Raw genomic sequence first — 19568 nt, forward strand, 5'->3', positions numbered from 1 at the left:
TCTTCCAGCTGTGTCAGCTTGCCCCGGTGGGGGACAACGAAGAAGGTGGTGGTGTTGCCCGCGTGACCCAGATGCAGCACGGTGCACTGCAGCTCGGGGTCATGCAGGAGGCGGTGGCCGGCCTTCTGCTTCATCATGGGCACCTGCACCGCCCTGCGCTCGCTCACGAAGAAGTCTTTGGGGCTGGTGGCACTTGGGTCAAAGGCTCTCGCCCACCCTGCTGAGGGGAGAGACACACCCATGTCGCCCTTGAGACAACTGAGCAGGGGCTTAGGGGTGACCCATCTGGCAGCTGTGGGGAGTAGGAGGGGGAGCCCTGCATCTAAGCGAGCCTGGGAGGCTTCCTGGACGCTGGAGAGAAAAGGGGTTGAGGAGCAATTGGAGCCCCCATTCCTGAAGGGAGAGTCCACGCTGATCATGCACTCTTACCTCTGAGGAGCACGCGGTTCGTGGAGACCGCCTCGGTTTCGCTCCTGAGGTCCTCCACCCGGGCCCCAAGCGTCCCCGGGGTCTGCTTCTCTGCGTACTTGTCAAGGTGCGTGCGGAAGGGCCCCGCGCATGGGCTGACAACCCTGTGCTGGTCCAAGGTCACGAGGAGCTGGGGGTCCCGCCCGGGGAGCTTGACCAGCAGATCCTGGAACCCCTCCTGGATCTCAGCCTCGAGCACCATGCTCAGGTTGAACCCCAGGCCCTCCAGGAGCTGGGTCCTGCTGGCCGCAGGGTTGTCTCGGAGCAGCATGGCCAAGGCCAAGGAGAAGCTCACGGGGGAGAAGAGGATGTTTGCCCCCGGATCCCTTAGAGCCAGCTGTCAGCAAAGTCAATGTTGCCCACGGAGATTTTGTGGCAGGGCAGAGCAGGCCTGGGGGGGCTGTCCTGGGGACTGGGGTTGAGGAGATCAGAATCCTCTGGGTCAGCCAGGGCCAGACAGTGAGCCGTGGCCGTGAACACAGTGGCCAGCGACCACCACCGCGGGGCATCCATCCTCAGGGCCCGTGGTGGGCATGCAGGGCCCTGGGAAGACAATGATAGCAGTGTCAGTAATCCACGCTATCCAAGGCACGGCTGCTCTGAGCCAGGCGCCTCCATAGCCGGCCTTCATTCACCCTCACCACAGTCCCACGGGGAGGCAGTAATACCCCCGCTTGGCAGAGAAGGAAATGGAGGCTCGGGAAGGCCAAGTCACCTGCCCAAGTGTGAGCAGCCTGTAGGTGGCAGAGTAAGGACTTGAAACCAGAGCTGGTGAAAGGGGGTGTGCACTCCGGCGAGAAGTCCCCTCCCCTCCACTTTGGAGAACTTCTCACCACCTCTTGGGGCCTCTGCATGATCTGGCCCTCGCTGTCCTCACCCCTGACTGTCCTTCCCCTTCTCTGTCTGCTCTGACCACCCTGGTCTTCTTGCTAGTCTAGAGCTTAACAGCTCATTTCTGCCTCAGGACCTTTGCACTTACGTTGGCTGCCAGAACAGCCTGTCTTCAGGCCTTTCCATGGCTCATAGCCTCGTTTCATTCAGTTCTCTGTCAAAGGTCCCTCAGAAAGTCCCACTCTGTCCTGCCACCGGCTGGTACTCTGCCCTGCTTCTCGTGCCCATCTCGAATGCTGACATATATGTCCAGAGGTGAGCGCTCAGCGTTTGCCAGAAGAGCAGCTGGTCTGCGTGGCTCTCCAGCAAGTGCACTCCGGGACTCCAGTTGCACTCCTGGGGCACAAGCGTTTCCTGGTCCTTGGGGACCCCGCTCCCTGACACCTTGCTCCCCAACCTAGCTCCACCAGCGGCAATCCTGCTTGGCCCTGTCTGTCCCCCTGAGTTTGGATAAAGTGCTGACAGAATTGCTGGTCATCACGTCCCTCTGGTTTTCCGTGTGATCTTGTGAGGCTCTGGCCCCCTCTGAGCCTAAGTTCTCTCTGTAGAGGGAAGAAGCAGCTGAAACGCAGCCTCCAGGAAATCCTCGTCTGCAGAACTGTCATTCCCCAGGGCGGCGGACAGCAGAGAAGGCTCCCTGTCCCTGGGAACCCGCTTTGGTTTATGACGTCAGCCTCTTATTCTACTTAACGTTCCTTCGTTCACTCGCTGAGCAAACACTGGCTGAGAGTCTGCCCCATGCCAGGGCTTGAGCTGCACGATGGGCGTGAGGGACAGCCGCTTCTGCAGGGGGCTCGGGCCTGGGGGGCAGGCACGCGGACACTCTCACGAGCTCTGTGTTGGGCACAGCCAGGTCTCTGAAACCAGAGAGCTTTCGGGCTGACAGGATGCCATGACTCAATCTGACATTGTACAGATGGGAAAAGAGGCTGAGGGAGAAGCTTGGTTCATTCACTGGTTGACTTACTCATTCAAGAAATATTTGGCAGTCAGGACATGAGGGGAAGGCAGCCTGGGCCCTGCCTGGAAAGAGCTGCCTCCTCCAGCTGTTGTGGGAGGAGGAAACGCAGATAGCTGATTACAGTTCTCTGAGCAGCGGCAGCCAGAAGAGACCTACAAAGAGTGGGTGGGGAAAGCACAGGAGGAGGCACAGATAGCAAGGAGTTTCTGGAAGGCTTCCTGGAGGAGGTGGCCCTGAGCTGATACCGGAAGATGGAGCAGGAGAGAGCCCAGAAAGGGATTGCAACAGAGGCAATCGTATGTGGAAGGTCATGGCAGCAGGGTGGGCCAGCACCATCCAGACCGCAGCCTATGGTTGCAGCTCTCAGAGTGGCAGGGAGGCGTGTGTACGGGTGTGCAAGTGTGTGCATGCACTTATGCACATGTGGACCTCAGGAGATGGCTTGTGGCCGGTTCACCACATTGGCTGGGGAGCTGGGACTCCAACCACACCTCCAGCGCCACACTCACCTCAAGTGGAGGGCTTTCTGGGAGCCCTCGCGAGGGCCGGGGTGCTCCAGCAGGTCTGCCTGGCTCTGGACACAGAAACCCGTTCCTGCAGGGGAGGATGGTGACAGGCTGGACATCTGGGATCAACACAGACCGTGCTGCGGCTGCCCTTGGTCTAATGTCCACCTCCGGCACAAACAGCCGGGAGGAAAACAACCCCCGCCCTCCCCTTCAGAAGGTGTGGAAATCCATGCCTGGAGAAGAAGGAGCTGAGAGCATGGCGGTGCCCAGGTGCTGGGCTGGTGTCAGGGGCTGAGTCTCACTCCTCACTCTGCGGCCAGCCTCCCCTGAGTCTCAGGCCTTCCTCCACCCTCCCACCACGCGCAGCTGCCCCCAAGGTCAAATCTGGGCTCCCTAAGGTCAGCCTTTGCAACTAGTAAAGAGCAGAGCAAATTGCAGTGAGAGCCCCCCCTCCCCAACCCTGCCCTGGGGGTTCCTCCTCTCATCCACCCACCAGAGTAGGTGCACTCTCGGCACCCACGTCTCTGGTCTTTCTCCAAGGAGCTCAGGTACAGCACTTTAAAATGTCATGATGGTGGGCCTCCCTGGTGGCGCTAGGGGTTAAGACACAACCTATGAAGCTGTCCGCAGCCTCTGCAGCACCAAGTTCGATCCCCAGCCAGGGAGATACCCTCACAGTGCAGCAGACCTCTCCTGACTCACCCGCTGCTCCCCTCAGCAGTGTATTACAGTGGGTCTGCCTGTTCTGCTCCCCACTCTGTCTCTGGTGAATCCTCTCACCCCTTGCACCTCTGGCTTACACCCCAGTTCTTGTATGCATAAATAAATAAATCTTTTTTAAAAAGGCACCATGGCTTATTCATTGTGACAATAGCGCTTTTTTTTTTTTTTTTTGTAGTGACAAATTCTTCAGGAACATCAATAGAACTTTCCACTCAATGCAGCACAAACAAGTTAATGTGTACAGAAAGTATTTGCAAAACTTTCGTAACTCAGATGGGCTGTCCTTCTGGAGCTGGCTTGGTGGTGGGATGGCTCCGGGTGGCCTGCAGGCTGACTGCAGAGACAAGGTCTCTGTGGGTGAGGGGTGTAGCCAGACAATTTTCTCCAGTTTTGTTTTGGCAACATTAGCTTTGCTCTGCTCGTCCACTGGCTGGACATCAACTCCTGCACCGTCACCACCCGTTGGCTTCTCCGGGCCTTCAGGTCTCTGCCTTGATGCTCACCCGGGGGAGGAGACAGCAGGAGCCCATTATAAAATCTGTTGTATTGAGCCACCACAGGATGCCCAGGCCTGCTGAGGGCACAGTAGAGCTGGTGAGTAAGGCATAATCCTGCCCACACGAATATCTTTGTTTCAAATCTTACTATGGAAAAATTCAAACATAAACAAAAGTAGGCAGGACTGTACAGTGAGCCCCTTGTTGACATGAGGCTAACAATTTTTCCCACACACCTCTGAATTGTTTTCATTCTTTAATTATTTTGAAGCAAATCCTACACATCATCCCATTTTATCTCTAGGATTTTTTTCAAAAATCATAGCTACCTATCACACCTTAAAAACATAAAACGTAAATCCTTAATGTCCTCAAACAGCAAGTGATTGTTACCCTAACTGGCTCCAAATGCTTATTTTATTTATTTATTTATTTATGCATATAGGAACTGGGGTACAGGCCAAAGGTGTGTGTGGAGGGTGGGTGAGAGGATTCACCAGAGACAGAGTGGGGAACAGAACAGGTGGATCTACTGAAATACACTGCTGAGAGGAGCAGCGGGCGAGTCAGGAGAGGTCTGCTGTGCCATGTGGGTAGCTCCCTGGCCGGGGATCAAACTCGTGCTGCAGAGGCTGGTGATAGCTTCATAGGTTGTGTCTTAATCTCTTGAGCCACCAGGGAGACCCTCCAAATGCTTTTTTACCATTGGTTTGTTTGAGTTAGGATCTAAAAAAGATCGCCACATGATAGTTACAAACACACTCGACATTCATGTGACACACTTCATGGTGAACAATTGTCCGTCACGCCTATTGGGTTTCAAACTATTTTCATCACCCCTAAAGGAGATCCCTGACCCATCAGTCATTACTCCCCAACCCCACCCTTCACCCCAGCACCTGAGAGCCGCTTCCCATCCTTATGGATTTTCTTGTTTTGGACATTTTATATAAACGGAGTCCTATGACACGTGACCTTCTGAGCCTTTCTTCATTCAGTCAGCATGTTTTCGAGACTCAGCCACGGAGAAGCAGGAGTCAGTGCTCAGTCCTTTCCATGTCTGAATAATATCCCATTGTCTAGACTGACCCCATTTTGCTTATCCATGGTTCAGATAATGGATATTTGGCAATTTCAGATTTTTTGGTTCTGAATAAAACTGTTCTGAACATTCAAGTACAGGTTTTTGTGTAGATATACGGTTTTGTTTTTCTTGGGCGTAAACCTACAAACAGAACTGCTGACTTACATGTAACTCTATGTTTAATTTGTTGAGGTCCTGCCAGGCAGTTACCACACAACAGCGGCGCTATCTTATGTTCCCATCGATAGGCACAAGTGTTCTCATTTCCCCACGTCCTGGGCAACATGTTATTTTCCATTATTGTCATCATCACTGTCCTTGTTGTTAGGGTGAGTAGATGCAGGGGGCTTGGTAGGTGTATCTCACTGCACTTTGGATTGTGTTCCCTGCTGGCGAGGGCTTTGCACACCTGTCCGGTGCTGGCTGGCCATTTGTAGATCTTCTTTGGAGAAATGTCTATTTATTCCAGCCTCTTGCCTGTTTTGAATTGGATCATTTACCTCTTTACTATGGAGCTAAAAGTGTTATTTAAATAGTCTAGATACAGTAAATACCCTTCTCAAATACATGATTTTTAAAATATTTTCTCTCATTCTGTATGTCATCACTGTTCTCTTCTTGATAGTGGCTTTCGATGTACAAAAGCTTCTCATTTTGATGACCTTCAATTTGTCTATTTTTTTCTCTTGTTGTTTATGATTTTGGGGTCAGAATTAGAAATCGACTGCCAAAATCTTGAAGATTTACCCCCATGTTCATAAGGACCTTGACTTGTTGAAATATGGTGTGAGATAGAGACCCAGCCCGGCCCACCCCACTCCCAATGACTATCACAACTTGTATTCCAATTACAAGTTTACCTGTCAAAACTCCCAAGGGCTGGGACCCTGACACTTTTGTACACCATTGACGTCTCCACAAGACTTCAATGATTAATATTTAATACCAATTTAGTGAATAAATGGATGAATGTGTGAATGAATTGTTATAATTTTGGTTACAAAAAGTGATTATCAATCTGGTTGGAGTCAGAGCTCCTAAATTGCTATTTTTTTTTCTATTTAATTGATGTCTTTTGCATCTTTCCTCCTTTTTTATCTTATTTTGGGGTTATTTGAATTGTGTATATGTTGCCATTTAACTCAACTATTGACTTTTTAGCTATCCTTCTTTGTTTTGTGTTTCTTCAGTGGATTAAGGACTTACAATACATTTTTAACTTTCACCTTTTGCTTTCAAGTAGTAGACCTCTTTAAGTTGAGAAACCTACGTCAACATCCTTAATTTTTTCTCCCTTCTGGCCTTTGTGTGATTGTTCTCTTTTCTCACTTTTGCATTAAGTTTGAAGCTTCACAATATGTTGCAACTATTTTACTATAGATAATCCATTATCCATCAGAGATTAAAAATGAGGAATCATTAAACATTTTTGCCACTCTGTATTTTGGGTTCAGATACCAATTTTTCACCTGTGTTATTTTTCCTTCTTTCCAAAGAACTTGTTTTAATATGTTTTGTAATACCAGTCTGCTATGAAAAAAGGGTCTCATCTTTTGTATAAAATCTGATGCCATCTCCAGGCAGATAGTGTCAGAATTAAACTGACTTCTGCACTTCTGACTTTTGCTTGTGTTGAAGAATTGCTTGTTGGTATGGGGGAGACGTCACACATGCTCAGGACCCAAAATCCAGTGGCCTTGGGAGGAATGACTGAACCTTGAACCTCTCTGTCCTTCAGTTTCCTGGTCTACGAAATGGGCCTAATAATAGCATCCATCTCATGGTGTCAGGCAGTTAGATCAGGGAGAGTGATGCCTAAGAAAACTAACGGCCAACTATATCCAGGATGCCAGGAAAAACCTTCCCAGAAGGGGGAAGGCAGACACTCACCCCAACCTGCCAGGGCTGATACAACTGAGCTACCCCCCCAGCAGTGCAGTTGAAGGGGGCATGACATAGAAACTCCTGCCAGGACCAGTGAACCAACATCTGGAGTAGCTGCACTATCAACCCCAGGAAGGAACAGCGTGAGCTGCCCTTTACGCCTCCTTTAAGACAGGAATCCCCCACTGTTGATGCAACTGTTCTCCCATGCACTCTGCCCCCTCGGGCCCCCTTCCTGGGTATACTGTCACTAAATAAACTTTGCTTTGCCCACACTTAGCTTTGAATACTTTCCTGGCCATAGTTGAGAACCAAAGACCCCTTTCAAACTGCTAAAGACAGGATCATCACAGGTTATTCCAGGTACAGCCCTGAGCAGATTGCTTGGCATTAAGATCTCCATGACTTAGTTCCTGGACACCATCTTCAGCGCCTGTCACACAGCATCTGGGGACGCAGGAATGAGTGAGCACGAGGACTGCTTGTTTTGTGCATTTATTGTTGCTTTGGTGCATTTAGTCTTTACTCCTGGGGCTCCCTTCTGCCGTCTGAGTCGGGGCTCATCTATGGTGAAGAGGACTCAGACCTGGCAAAGCAGCTGAGAGGCTACAGCCGTGAACCTACTTTCCCCAGATTGGGGGTGCCAAGGGGCCAAAGAGGGAGATCCTAGAAGAGGGGAGGCCCAGCTCAGCTGCAGCCGCAAGGGGTGGAAAGGCTGTGTAGATGTGGTCTGGGGTCAGGAGCCTCTGCAAAGGTAGATGGGCATATCCCAGGGGAGAATGAAACTGGAACTGGGGACCCAAGATAGGAATCAGCCTGAGAGCAGCAGGGTTCTCAACCTAACCTACTCCTCTCACACCCCCAATTGGGACCTTAGGGTCACAGGCACAAAGCCAGGTTTGGTGAGCTGACGAGGCTGCAACAGGGGCCGAGGAGGCTTGAAGTCAGATCGAGGTGCAGGGGCATAAGGGGTGTCCAGTCCAAGGAAGATGATTGTTGTCAGGTGGTCTCCAAGTCACCGAATGAACAGTCCACGGGCTCCCTGCGTGCGGGCCCATCTGGCAGAGCCACTGTCACGGACATGCAGGCAGGATCTGGCACGCCACTTAGTACACAGAGGCCCGGGCGCCTGGCTCCTTAGTGCAGGCGGGCGGGGCCTTTGCTCAGGGAGGAAGGCGCCTTACCCTGATTGGGGTTGGCCACTTTGGCCAGAAAGAGGATGCTCTCGGTCTTTTTGGAGACGATGCACAACAGAAAGGGCCTGTTGAAATTCATAATTTTCATCGGGCCCCATTTTCCAGACAAGGGGATCATTTTAACTCCTGTGGCGGCCGCTGCTTCCGTGCCCACCTCAGCCACGTCAAGTTCTGTCTGGTGGACCATCTGTGGGGACACGAGAACATTACCCACCACAGGCAGGATGGCGAGGGGAAGCGTCCTCCCTGAACACTTCCGAGGGGACTGACATTTAGCAGCCGCCGCTGGCCTGGCGTTCTTCATCTGTCCCCCACAGGCCTGCCGCGGGTTGGCATAGTCCCAGCACATGGACAGACGAGGCTCAGGGGCGGTAGTGATCTGCCCAGGGTCCCCGGGGTTGAGAATGGGGTGGAAGCACCCTGCTCTGGACCCCCCTCTGAGCCACTCCCCACTTATTGTTGGGGGCGGGGAGGACAAGAGCAACGCCAGATGTTTTTCTTGCGTGCAACTTCCTGGAAGTCTCTCCACTTCAAAGCAGCTGGAGCAGATCTCTCTTGGGCCAGGCTCTCGGCTGCTTTGCACAGGATGTGGTTCCCATCCCTGGACTGTGCACTCCCACTACCACACCTTTTGAAAGGTGGGGTACAGAGGAGAGTGGGGGGCTGCCCAGCTGCCCCCCGCCCTTCTGACCACTCTGCTCTGGGAGCGCAGTGCAAGGTCTACTCTTAGTGTGTTGTCATCACAACAGCCACATGGCGGTCGTGACTGCCCATCACCTCTTATTGCTCTGCGGGCACTGCATGCTAGCCAACAACTTTCACCCCAGCTTTACAGATGACAAAGCTGAGGGGCAGAGGGATTTACTTCCTCGGCCCCTGTAGGCATTAGCATGGGTGGGGGCCACACAAATTCTGAGCCAGGGTCCTCCCTGTGACCGGCTGTGTATCCTGTGATATTGCAGGGGGGGTGGGGTGGGGGGTCAGCCCCAGCACAGTGGTAACCTCATGCTTCTGGGTGGGGGCAGGGGTGTGGGGAGGGGTTGTCCCGGGGAAGGTGATGGGATGATTCCACATTATCCAAAGGTGTGCGTGGCCTCCACCCTTCAAGCAGTATCCCAGGCCTAGCGACTCACCTGGGAAACCTTCAGATTCTTCCTTCCGGTGACTCCCGAGAAGTCAGCCTGATGGGTGAAGACTTTTCTTATACCCAGCCTGGGCAGAATATTTTCCAGCTGGTAGTTGCTGGAGATGGAAAACTTGGGCAGGTAGAGCTCATCTATGAGGCTAAGAAATGAAAAACATAAACCTGAACATCCGCTTGGCTGGGTGCCCACATCCACCCCCCACAGTCTGGTCTTCCCTTATTTCCTCTCCAGCCTCCTCTGCTCTTGCTGGAATAAATGCTCCTTTCCCAAGTTTCGCGACTGTCCATCCACAGACGCAAGTGCCACTGTGTGATGGGCAGGGATCCGAGCCTGGCCTGTTCTCTGAAGCTTGAAGAGCAGCCAGAAACACCCGCACTCCAGCAAGCACACTGGGAGACTGTGCCGGGGCGACCCACTCCACGGGCACCAGGAAGGCTTCCTGCAGGAGGTGGCATGGAGCCTGAGTCCCAAAGGAGGGAACAGAGCTGAAAAGGAGGGAAGGAGCAGGTGGAAGAAATTGCAGGAAGGTGGAAAGAAAGGGGGGGTGCCCCATAGCCTGGAGGCAGCCTTCAAGTGGGGGGAGGAGAGAGGAGAGGCCATGGGCAGGGGCTGAGCACAGCATGAAGGGCCTGTGGCTACATCTGAAGGGACTGGGGGATCCTGAAACAATGAACTGAAGCTCCCACGTTGTCTCCGCAGTGAGCACCTTGAGGATGAGGACTGCTTCTGAGCTGAACTGGTGAGTTCTTAGGCAAAAACCCTCTGAGCCCCACCTCTCTGCAACATTTCCCTTAAGAATCTTGTCATGGTCTCTCAGGCCTTACAGTCGCCAAATATGAGGAGGCTGTACCTCCCGTTAAACTTTGAGTCCATGGGCATAGAGAGGGCGTCTATTCCTCTGCGATTCATTCATTCAGTAAATATTTACTGAGCACCCACCACGGGCCAGGAATGTCTGAGGCAGGTTTTCTCAGTGCTTTGTAAATCAGGGAATATTCTATCCATTTACAACTAGTCATCAAGCCCCTGCTATGTGGTAGATATTTCGTGTTAGAGGAGGAAAGTTTCAGGCAGGCAGGACGAACACAGGGTTTTGTGGGGGCAGATGTGTGTCCAGGGGTCTCCTGGGATCTGCTGAGCAGGAGCCAAGACACGCAGCATCGGTGGCCAGGATGCTCCTCTCCATTCAGTAGGAAGCTGAGCCCCAGGGGAGAGCAGTGGCTGGCCAAGGTCAGGCTGCCCTGGGGCGTGAGCCTTGGAGCTGGACTTGGTGTCGGGACTCTCCTCCTTGTCAAGCTGCCTGCACCCCCTCCCCTGGCAGGGCCCAGCACTACATCTGCCTCCCTTGTTCCCTTTGATATTGGTCTCCTGAATTCCATGTCCTGGCCTGACTCTACCCTCAGGTTTATCTGGAACCAGATATCCTCCTTGGACCTACCTTCACTGATCGCACCCAGATTTCTGCCCTTGACTCCTAAATGGCCCCTACCTCCGCCCCCCCTCGCCCCAACACCTGTCCTCTGCACACTATTCTCCGCTCAGCATCACCGATAGTCCTTCAAAAACAACATTCGGGTCACTCAGTTTTGGGCCCAATTCTCAAGATGACTCTATTTCACTTAAGGAGGAAGAGTTAAAGTTTTCTAGGGGTCTGCACAGCCCTGCATACCCCAAGCAAGCCACGCCCTGATCCCAGACCCTTCCTCTCACTCATTCTGCTCCAGCCACTCTGGCCTCACTGATCCTCAAACACACCAGCGAAGGTATCTCTGTGCTAGAGTTTTTGCACCGGCTGTTCCCTCTAAGTACAATGCTTTTCCAGCATATCCATGTGGCTTAATCCTTTCCTTCAAATATTGCCTAATGGTTACCCTATTAAAAATCACGAGCTACCTTTTGGTCCAGTTTTCCTAATTTTTTTTTTTTTTTACCCTGCTCTACTCTCCTCTTACCCCTATTTTTCACCTTCTAAAAACATCAAATAATTTCCTTGCTGATTGTATGGTTTTATTGTCACTCTCAAAGGAAGCTGCATGAGCATAGGGAATTGTGCTTTTATTTGCTAGTGCAGCCTCAGGGTCTAAATGAGTGCCAGGCACATAGTAGGTGTTCATTTAACCCTTCGACACATGTTGATTGAAGGAACATAATAGTTCTCAGTCTGTCTCACCTCAACTAGGCACAATTCCTTGTGTCCACCTCGACTTTGAAGAGGTAAAGATAAGGAGAGAACACTCGTGGGCGTCGGGATTACTCATGCCTAAGCAGATGTTAAAGATTCCCCGTTCGGTCCAACATCATCATCAGAGAAAATTAGCCCAAAGCCACGCAGGCAGCCAAGGGGGAGGTGATCCCAGACTCCACCCATCCCAGTACCTGTTCTCCAGCCACCACCTCCGCCAGGCCCTGCATGACTGGGGGCGGGGGGGGGGGGAGTGGGCATTGAGGAAGAGGGGGTGTTCCCGTTGGAAGGAGGGCGGGCAGGTATCAGGCCTGGGCTAGTCACCTCATCTGCAGCGAGGCTCTCCACCTCCTCAGGGTCTCGGGGCTCAGCCTGGCCTCCACCTGCCTCATTTTGCCAGTGTCAGGGAGGATTAAGAGGGCACTGTCGTTGCTGGTGTACTGGAGCTCCAGCACCGTGCAGCCCAGCGCCTTGTCCCGGAAGTTGGGCGCGGTCAGCTCCTCCATGCTCATCATGGACACCGTCACCGGCCTGCTCTTGCTCATGTAGAACTTGGTCTTGAAAGTATCTCGGGGGTCAAAGGGTTTCTTCCACTTGGCTAGAGGAGGATGGAGTGGTCAGAGAACTGTGACCCAGGGCTGCCCTGCCTGCTCCCTTGCTGGGCCCCCCAAGGTTTCTCCCTTGAAAGAATGAAATAGTTTCTCCCGCCTGCATTGGCCAAAGCACCTGCCAAATAGGTGAGCTGTTGGGGGTGAGCCTGGCAGGAGGCCGTGAAACAAAGACCTGGTTCATTTGCTAAGTGGGAAGCCAAAAATGTGACAGTGCAAAGAGGGGAGGAGGAGATAGGTGACCTCCCTGGGAGACATGGGCAATCCCTGAAGCCTCAAGAGAAAGGCCAAAACATTTGGGGGAGTGTTTGGGGAGAAAAAGGAGGAAAGAGGCTGAGCCCCGCGTGTGGGTTGCTTGCTGCAGACAGAGGGGAATGCCCATCCGAGTGAGCCATCTGCACCTGAATGGTGCCGGGAGGACCCCAAGAACAAAACCCCATGGGCAATGGTGACATCTTGGGGGGCAGGGGCACCAGGCATCCCCAGCGCCATGGGTCGAGAAGTGTGGCTTATCTTTCGTAACTTGCAGGGACGGATGGATCCCCTCATGTCGGGTCACGTCCACCCACGGGCTGTCCTTGTGATCTGCCCAGATTCACTCTGGATTCTCAGTCTGGGGCCCCTATAACCCACCCCCAATCCAGGGGGGTTTGGGATTGTGACACTTTCTCAGGCTCAGCAGCCAGTAGCTCGGCGTCTGTGCCTTTCGGCCAGCCTTGGCCTCTAAACAGCCCGGCCATGCACCTTCCTGGAGGCCGCCCCCTCACAGCCCCAGCCTTTCTGGGAGGGATTTCCATGGTGAGGTCAGTCCTGTTAGCAGGGCAAGTTTAAATCAGAATAAAAAGGCCTTTGTCCAGTTCAGACAAAGGGTTAATGGATTCCTCTGCAGAGCCCAGGAATTTGGAACCCCAGGAAGGAAGACAATGCCTATCAGGCAGGCCAGCTTGGACCTCCCACCCCCCAGCCCAGGGCACCCTCCTCTGCCTGGAATGTGTCTATTTACACATTCCACAGAGCTGGGACACAAAGACCCCTGAAGGCTCAGAGCTACCAAGGCCAGTGTTTCCCTCCACCCCCAAGCCCGGCCCCACCTTTAAAGAAGATGTAATTCACCAGGACCATCGCCGTGGGCTGCTCAAGGCCCTTGATCAAGTCCACAATCTTCCCCTGGGTTTTCTTCTCCACGTAGCTGTTGATGAGCTTCTCGGCAGCGGCGGTGTCCATGAAGCTGGTGGAGAAGGCCTCCGCGGCATACAGCGCCTGGGCTTCAGCCTTGAACTTTTCCAGCAGCCTCAGCGACTCATCGATGAACATGGCATTGCCCAGGCTCAGCTGCAGCTGGTCGTTGGGACGGCTGAGGGTGCTCAGCAGGTGCTGGAAGCCCTGGTGGATTTCTGACTCGGGGATCTCCGTGAGGTTGAACTTGAGGCCCTTCAGGATCTCTGTCCAGGTGGCGCTACGAGCCCCCAGGGACAGGAAGGCCAAGGCCATGGAGATGCTCAGCGGGGAGAAGGCCACATTCCTGTTGCGGTTCTTTGAAGCCAACTGCTTGTAGAGGCCGAAGGCAAATTTAGTGTTGCTGGAGGCTAATCGGAGGGTGTCCCTGGGCGCGCCCGTGAGCTGGCCCTCTTGGGCCACATTTTCCTGCTCAGGAATGTCTTCCGATTGACCGCGCACGGGGGCGCAGAGCCCAGCCACCAGGAGCAGGGCTAGGAGGGGTGACATCCCTTTGCCTTCAACTCTGAAAAGCAGAGCTCCGGTAAGTCTAGAAAGAGCAGAGGGTGACCTGCTCCTGTCCCACCGCTCCCTTGGGGGCCTGCGTTCCTGCCTCTGCCTTGAGCTGGTTTTGGGAGTGCCCCGAGGAAGGTGCCCTCCCAGGTACCCAACATATATGAATTACACCTGATTATATTCCACGTTCCCTCCCACTCTTTGAGGGAAGAACTCTAATGTCATTTCCCCACAGAGAGGTGAAGGTGTTACAGGGCAGGGAGAGGGGCAGCCCAAACCCCACAAACCTGCCTATTTTATATAGGGTTCTGCCATCCGCTGCATTTACACAAAACATGAGACTTTAATGGGAAGGAACTTTAATACAATTAGGAAACAAGAAAGCGGCTCCTTCCCCTTCCCTCCCACCTGTCCCTGCAGGTAGAACCCCAGAAAGGCCCTGCAGGTAGCCAGAGAGCACAGAGCCCTCCCACCTCTCAGACCACTGGTGTGACCTTGGGCCCGACTCACCTCTCTGAGTGGGGCTGGCCCTAGTGAGGGTTCAGGTGGCGCAAAAAGCTGCTGGGCAGTGCTGGTGCCTTGGTGGCCTGATGATTGGCGTGAAGACCTAAGGGAGGCAGAACATTCTTTGCAATCCCTGCCTTGGGAAGCCTCAAAGCCTTCCCGGTGGGGGGAAAACAATGGGCTTCAGGTCTCAGGGACCTGGAGGGCTTCCTCTGGGCCGCTGGGAGTGCTGTGGGGCGACCTCTCTGAGGTGGATTCCCACCTCTCTGAGAACGAGTCCCATCTCTGCAAGAGTGGCTCCTGTGAGATAAAGGGTGAAGGGGTTTGACTTATAGTGATGTGACAGCGGAGAATAGAAAACCGGGAAAGGAGGTGCCACAACCCCAGACCCCTGGCTCACACAATGCCAGGAGCTGGAGGGTGGGTAGGAAGGATTAACACAGCCATTAACCCAGCTATAGGAACCAAGGTCCTTAGGCCCCAGCGCCCAGCTCACCGAGGACCCAAGCAGGCATCAGGCTGCAGCAGGGGGTGTCAGGAGCCTGGGCACAGGCCTGAAGGTGGAGATAGGAGATTGAGGGCCAGGGTAGACATCTGGCCTCTTTCAAATTCTACATACTTTATTCAAAGTCAACAACCAACAAACCCCTCCAGGGAGGAGCAGGCTCCCCTCCCCGGAAAGAAGAGCAGTCACTCTCAGGGCGGTCTCTGCACCGGCTGGGGCAGCACTCCCGCTGCCCACCTGTGGCTGTGCAGGGGCTTCTTTTCACCAGCTCTCTGTCCCTCCCCGGGCAGCCGCCTCCTGCCTGTCCGTGCCCTGTCCCAGGCCGGGGCTTCTCAGCACTGACCTCCCTCAGCGGAGGCCGCTCTCCTCCAGGCCGCCCGCCTGCGACGAGGCAGGCCTCTCTCAGCAAGCCTGTCCCTTTCGGGGCAGCCCTTTCTGCCTGCCAGTGTCCACGCAAGTGTCCTTTGCTCTTCTGTCCCCTTCTCTAATAAACCTGCTCTTGCAAATGTAACGAACGTCTCTGTCTCGTGGGGACACTCGCCCTGGAAACACACAGCGCGCTGCTGAAGAGGAAGCTCTGCCCACACCTCTCCCGCAGTGAACCCGAGGACTCGCGCTCAGAACCCAGCAACTCCAAAACACACACGAGCCATCGGTGTTCCCTGCTCTCAGTGGGTGAACGTGCATCAGGAGGTGAACTTGCTCTCAGGAGCGGCAGGTCCAGCTCCAGCCCAGGGCGCAGGGGATGCAGTGGAGGCACAAAGACCGGGGAGAGGCTGATTTCAAAGCTGGTGGCTGCAGCACTAGGACTGCTGGGCCGGCAGCCTCCACCCTCCCAGCCACCCACCCAGGCGTTCAGAGCAGAAAGGGCAGCTCCGGCGGGGGGAGGGAGAAGCAGGGGAAGCAAGTACGGGCAAGAGGAGAGGGAGTTGGGGTGATTTTCTTCAAAGGCCGTGGAGAAGCCCGGCGAGGAAGGCCACTCGGTTGCGGCCCCTGCTTGTTGATGCTCAGGCTGACGCAACTATTTCTTGGGGAAACAGTTACATATTTTTTTCTCACAAAGTTATTTCTGGAGAAAAAGTCTTGTCTGTTTGGACACACTGGCAGGCAGGCTGCCCTTCCTGGCTGGGGGTCCTTGAGGTGAGGGCCCTGGGACAGCTCCCCACCCTCAGCCCCCACACCCCACCCTGTGGCCTCTGCCCCGGGTGGGCACAATAATTCTGTCCCTCAGGAGCCCTACTGGGGTCAGACTAAGGGAGGGAGGCACCCGCCCTGCAGGACTTGGTGTCCTGAGGAGGAGGGGTTGCAGGCACTATGGTATGGGGTACCCGTGAATCAGGATCCTGGCTGGAGTCAGCGCGAGTGTTAGAGGAGGAACGGCTCCAAACACCTCCATCCCCCTGCAGGTGTGAAAGCCCAGAGCCCCAGGGAGGGCTGGGGATTCAGAACCAGGACCCCAACTGTCCCGCAGGGCTGGGCACCCCCCTCTGAGGCCCTCCCACTGCCCCTTTCTGGGGGCCTGAGGAGAAGGCCTGGAGGAAGCCTCCGGATTACCTGGCGGGAGAGCTGTGAGGCGGGCGTCCCTGCAGGCCACGCACGGAGTGCGGGATGCCTGGATGCTACACTTATTTATCCCTGCAAGGGACTCCTCCCCCTCTGGGAAACCTTGGCTGGGCCACCCAAGGAAGTGTTGCTCTCAGACTGGAGACGGCCCCATGGTGGTTTCTGGTAACAGGGATTTATTACATCTACTCAAATAGTTCAGTGAGGGCAAGAGCGCTCATACTTTTTTCCGCCAACAACAAAAAACAAAAACTTGCCTTGTTTCAACAAAACCCCCAAAACTTTCCTCATTTCACTTTCTCTTTGGTTTGTTAAATTACTCACTGAGGAACACTGGGCATCCAGAGAACGGGACACAGGAAAATTCCCTGATATTGGTATTTTTATTTTTTTTTTAAATAACCATCCTTGTTAGTTTTTTTCCCCTCCTGTTTATGAAACACACGTCAGGAGCCATGTAAACAAGTCAGAACACTCAGAGAAGAAAGTGTTGGGATACCATTTAATAAGCTTGAAAACTAACCCCCCACCCCTTGCACAGAAAGCAAGTAGGGGAGGCCTAGATAGATAAGGGAAGTGATAAGGTTGCCATGGGAACCGGCCCTATGACTGACCACCATGACCAGAAAAGCCAGCCCAGCTCCAGGAATGCAGGAGCAGAGGCCAGAACTCCTTTCTGTGTCAGAGGCCAGAGCCTGACCAGACATCCCTGGTGCCAACTGGCGCCCCAAGTTAGAAAGCCCTCGAAGACAGGGTGTACAAAGGAGCCCCAAATCCTCTCCTTTGCACCTCTCCCATCTCGCCCGCTGCTCCCCTCAGCAGTGTATTTCAATAAATACGCCTTTTCTGCTCTCCTCTCTGTCTCTGGTGAATTCCTTCAGCCCTGAACCTCCGGCCTCACCCCAATATTTCTCCCCACCACAAAAATCTTCCCCAGAATTTATCACCAGGGAAGTCCCAGGAAACAATTCATCTGATTTCTTTACAAGTCACTTCTCTTTGATGTGTCTGTGATTTGAATCTTGATACACAATCAGATATAGTTTTTAAATGTAGCACCTTTATTTTCTTACAGATTTTCATTTTCAGACCCTACCCTCAGAGAGGGGCGATGGATTTGAGGGCCCCAGACTCTAAGGGGAGCTCTGTTTTGGGGCCCTTCGTCCTGTTGCTCTTCCACTCTTGGTTCACCTGACAGCTGGTTGTCTCTCCCTTCTGACCTGCAGATCTCTCTGAGCTAATCCCAGACCTTTCTTGGGCTCTCCCAAGGGAAAAATCTCCATAATCCTGTGTAGTCACAAACCTCCATTCCCAACAACCTCTAACAAATGTGTGTGGAACCCTCTGGTGTTCCATAGAACACAGTCTGAAAACCACTGGATTCATGGTGCGGGGATGGCTTGGGCACCCAGTCCACAGGCACCCAGTCCACGGGCACCCAGTCCACGGGCACACAGTCCACGGGCACACAGTCCACGGGCACACAGTCCACGGGCACACAGCACAGGCAAAAGAGCAGGGCATCTTCATGCTTCCTCCCCCCTCCCAAATGCCTGACGTGATGGTAATAAAGCTGATGTGCAGTCAGACTAAATATTGCTCTAGTACGACAGGATCTGTGTTTGGTTTGTTAGTGAGGCATCTCAGTTTTGTTGACAATGGAGCACGGAAGTGGCCAAGGAGAGTTTGTTCTGTTCTCCCTGAAAGAATGACATGTCCTTTCAGGCTCCAAACATTTTTAGAACTGGACAGTTTAAAGTTACCCAGAATCCCCAGGAAACAGGGTAAAGAGATGATTTTACCCTCGTGGCGGGGGGGGGGGGGTCCTGCCACCAGGGCAGGCTGATTGCCTCACACCGTGGGGCTGAAGATTCCTGGCGCCTCGCACCTTGGGGCTGAAGATCTTGTCATGACCTGCATACTGTTCTCTACCTTTTGTTCTTGGCCACAGGAGCAAATAACCTATTTGGGAAGTTAAGTTCTGGTTAAACATTGATTTGGGGCTCAGGCACACTGGGGGAGACTAGGTGGGTGAGCACGCTCAACCAAACACGCTGAGAATTTGTTTTAAGCTCCTGACCCTATACCTTTTAGAAGTTTAGTTGAAACGTGATGATTCAAGAGAAGGAGAGGCTGGCAAACAGGAGACGCTACTGATTAGTAAGGCTGCTGACTCCACGCTCCCAGCGGGCTCCCAGCTGGAGGCTGTAAAGCTAGAGCTAGTCTTTGATGTCACAGCTTCAGCGAAAGGATGTGCGCTGATGATTATCCCCTGTTTTGAATGATTGACTGACCTAGTCATGAAGTTAAGTATAATTCCTTCATTAACCCTAAAGGGCACCTTTTCTTTAGAGTGTCCGCAGACGCCAGATGTCCCCAGGAAAGGAATGCACTGATTGTTTCTGCTTTACTGCGATGCATAGACTGAGTTCCCTCCCGCTTGCCTGCGTGCATAACTGCAGACCCGCTGAGACCCTCCGCAGGAGATACCAGCACGAAACACTTTGTGTCTGTGTCTTCCTTACTCTCTCTCTGATTGCGCCCACGCCGTCCCATCCTTCAGGAGCCCCTGACTCCCAGGCTGCTGCGGCAACGACTGCAGTTTATTCTCGCGCCTGTAGTTCCAGAGGTCGGCCGTGGGCTGGCACGGTGGCTGCCGTGGACCTGGCTCCTTCTGTCTTATTGCTCTGCCGTTGCTGGTGGTGGCCTTTCTGTCCAGGATGACTCATGGCCGTGTCCGCCTCCCACTCAATAGGAAGGCAAGAGGGGCCGGACGGTGGATGCTGTCCTTTGAAATGAATGACCCGAAGGCCGCTGACGTCACTTCCACTACGTTGCATTGGCTGGAGTTGGTGGTGGGGCCGCACGGGGCTGAGTAGCGCGGCTGGTATTTTGCATTGGACTGTCATGTGCCTGGTAGACATTTGGGGTTCTATTACCATGAGACAGAAGATGCGAACAGATATTGGGCATGAGTAATAATCTTGCCCCACGGGTCACCTGCATGCTCCCAGTTGTTCCACCCCGGAGGAAGCATCATTTTCTTGAAAATGGAACTGGCTTAGTCTGAAGCTTCAATCAATATGAAAAGCAGACAGCCCTCTACCTTCCCTGGAC

General features: G+C 53.5%; 1 protein-coding gene across 1 annotated transcript; it reads right to left on the reverse strand.

Annotated features, from left to right (window-relative positions):
• Positions 1 to 795: 795 nt before the first annotated feature.
• On the reverse strand, positions 796 to 13873 carry SERPINA3 (serpin family A member 3; the record flags this gene model as incomplete). The annotated part of the gene is made up of 6 exons (XM_084240327.1): positions 796 to 1011; positions 2065 to 2159; positions 8202 to 8400; positions 9347 to 9497; positions 11865 to 12138; positions 13240 to 13873. The coding sequence occupies 6 exons, from the start codon at positions 13871 to 13873 to the stop codon at positions 796 to 798; spliced, it is 1569 nt and encodes a 522-aa protein (XP_084096453.1).
• Between the last annotated feature and the right edge of the window lie 5695 nt (positions 13874 to 19568).

This window comes from Talpa europaea (assembly GCF_964194135.1).
Source record: "Talpa europaea genome assembly, chromosome: 8".
NCBI classification, from domain to species: domain Eukaryota; kingdom Metazoa; phylum Chordata; class Mammalia; order Eulipotyphla; family Talpidae; genus Talpa; species Talpa europaea.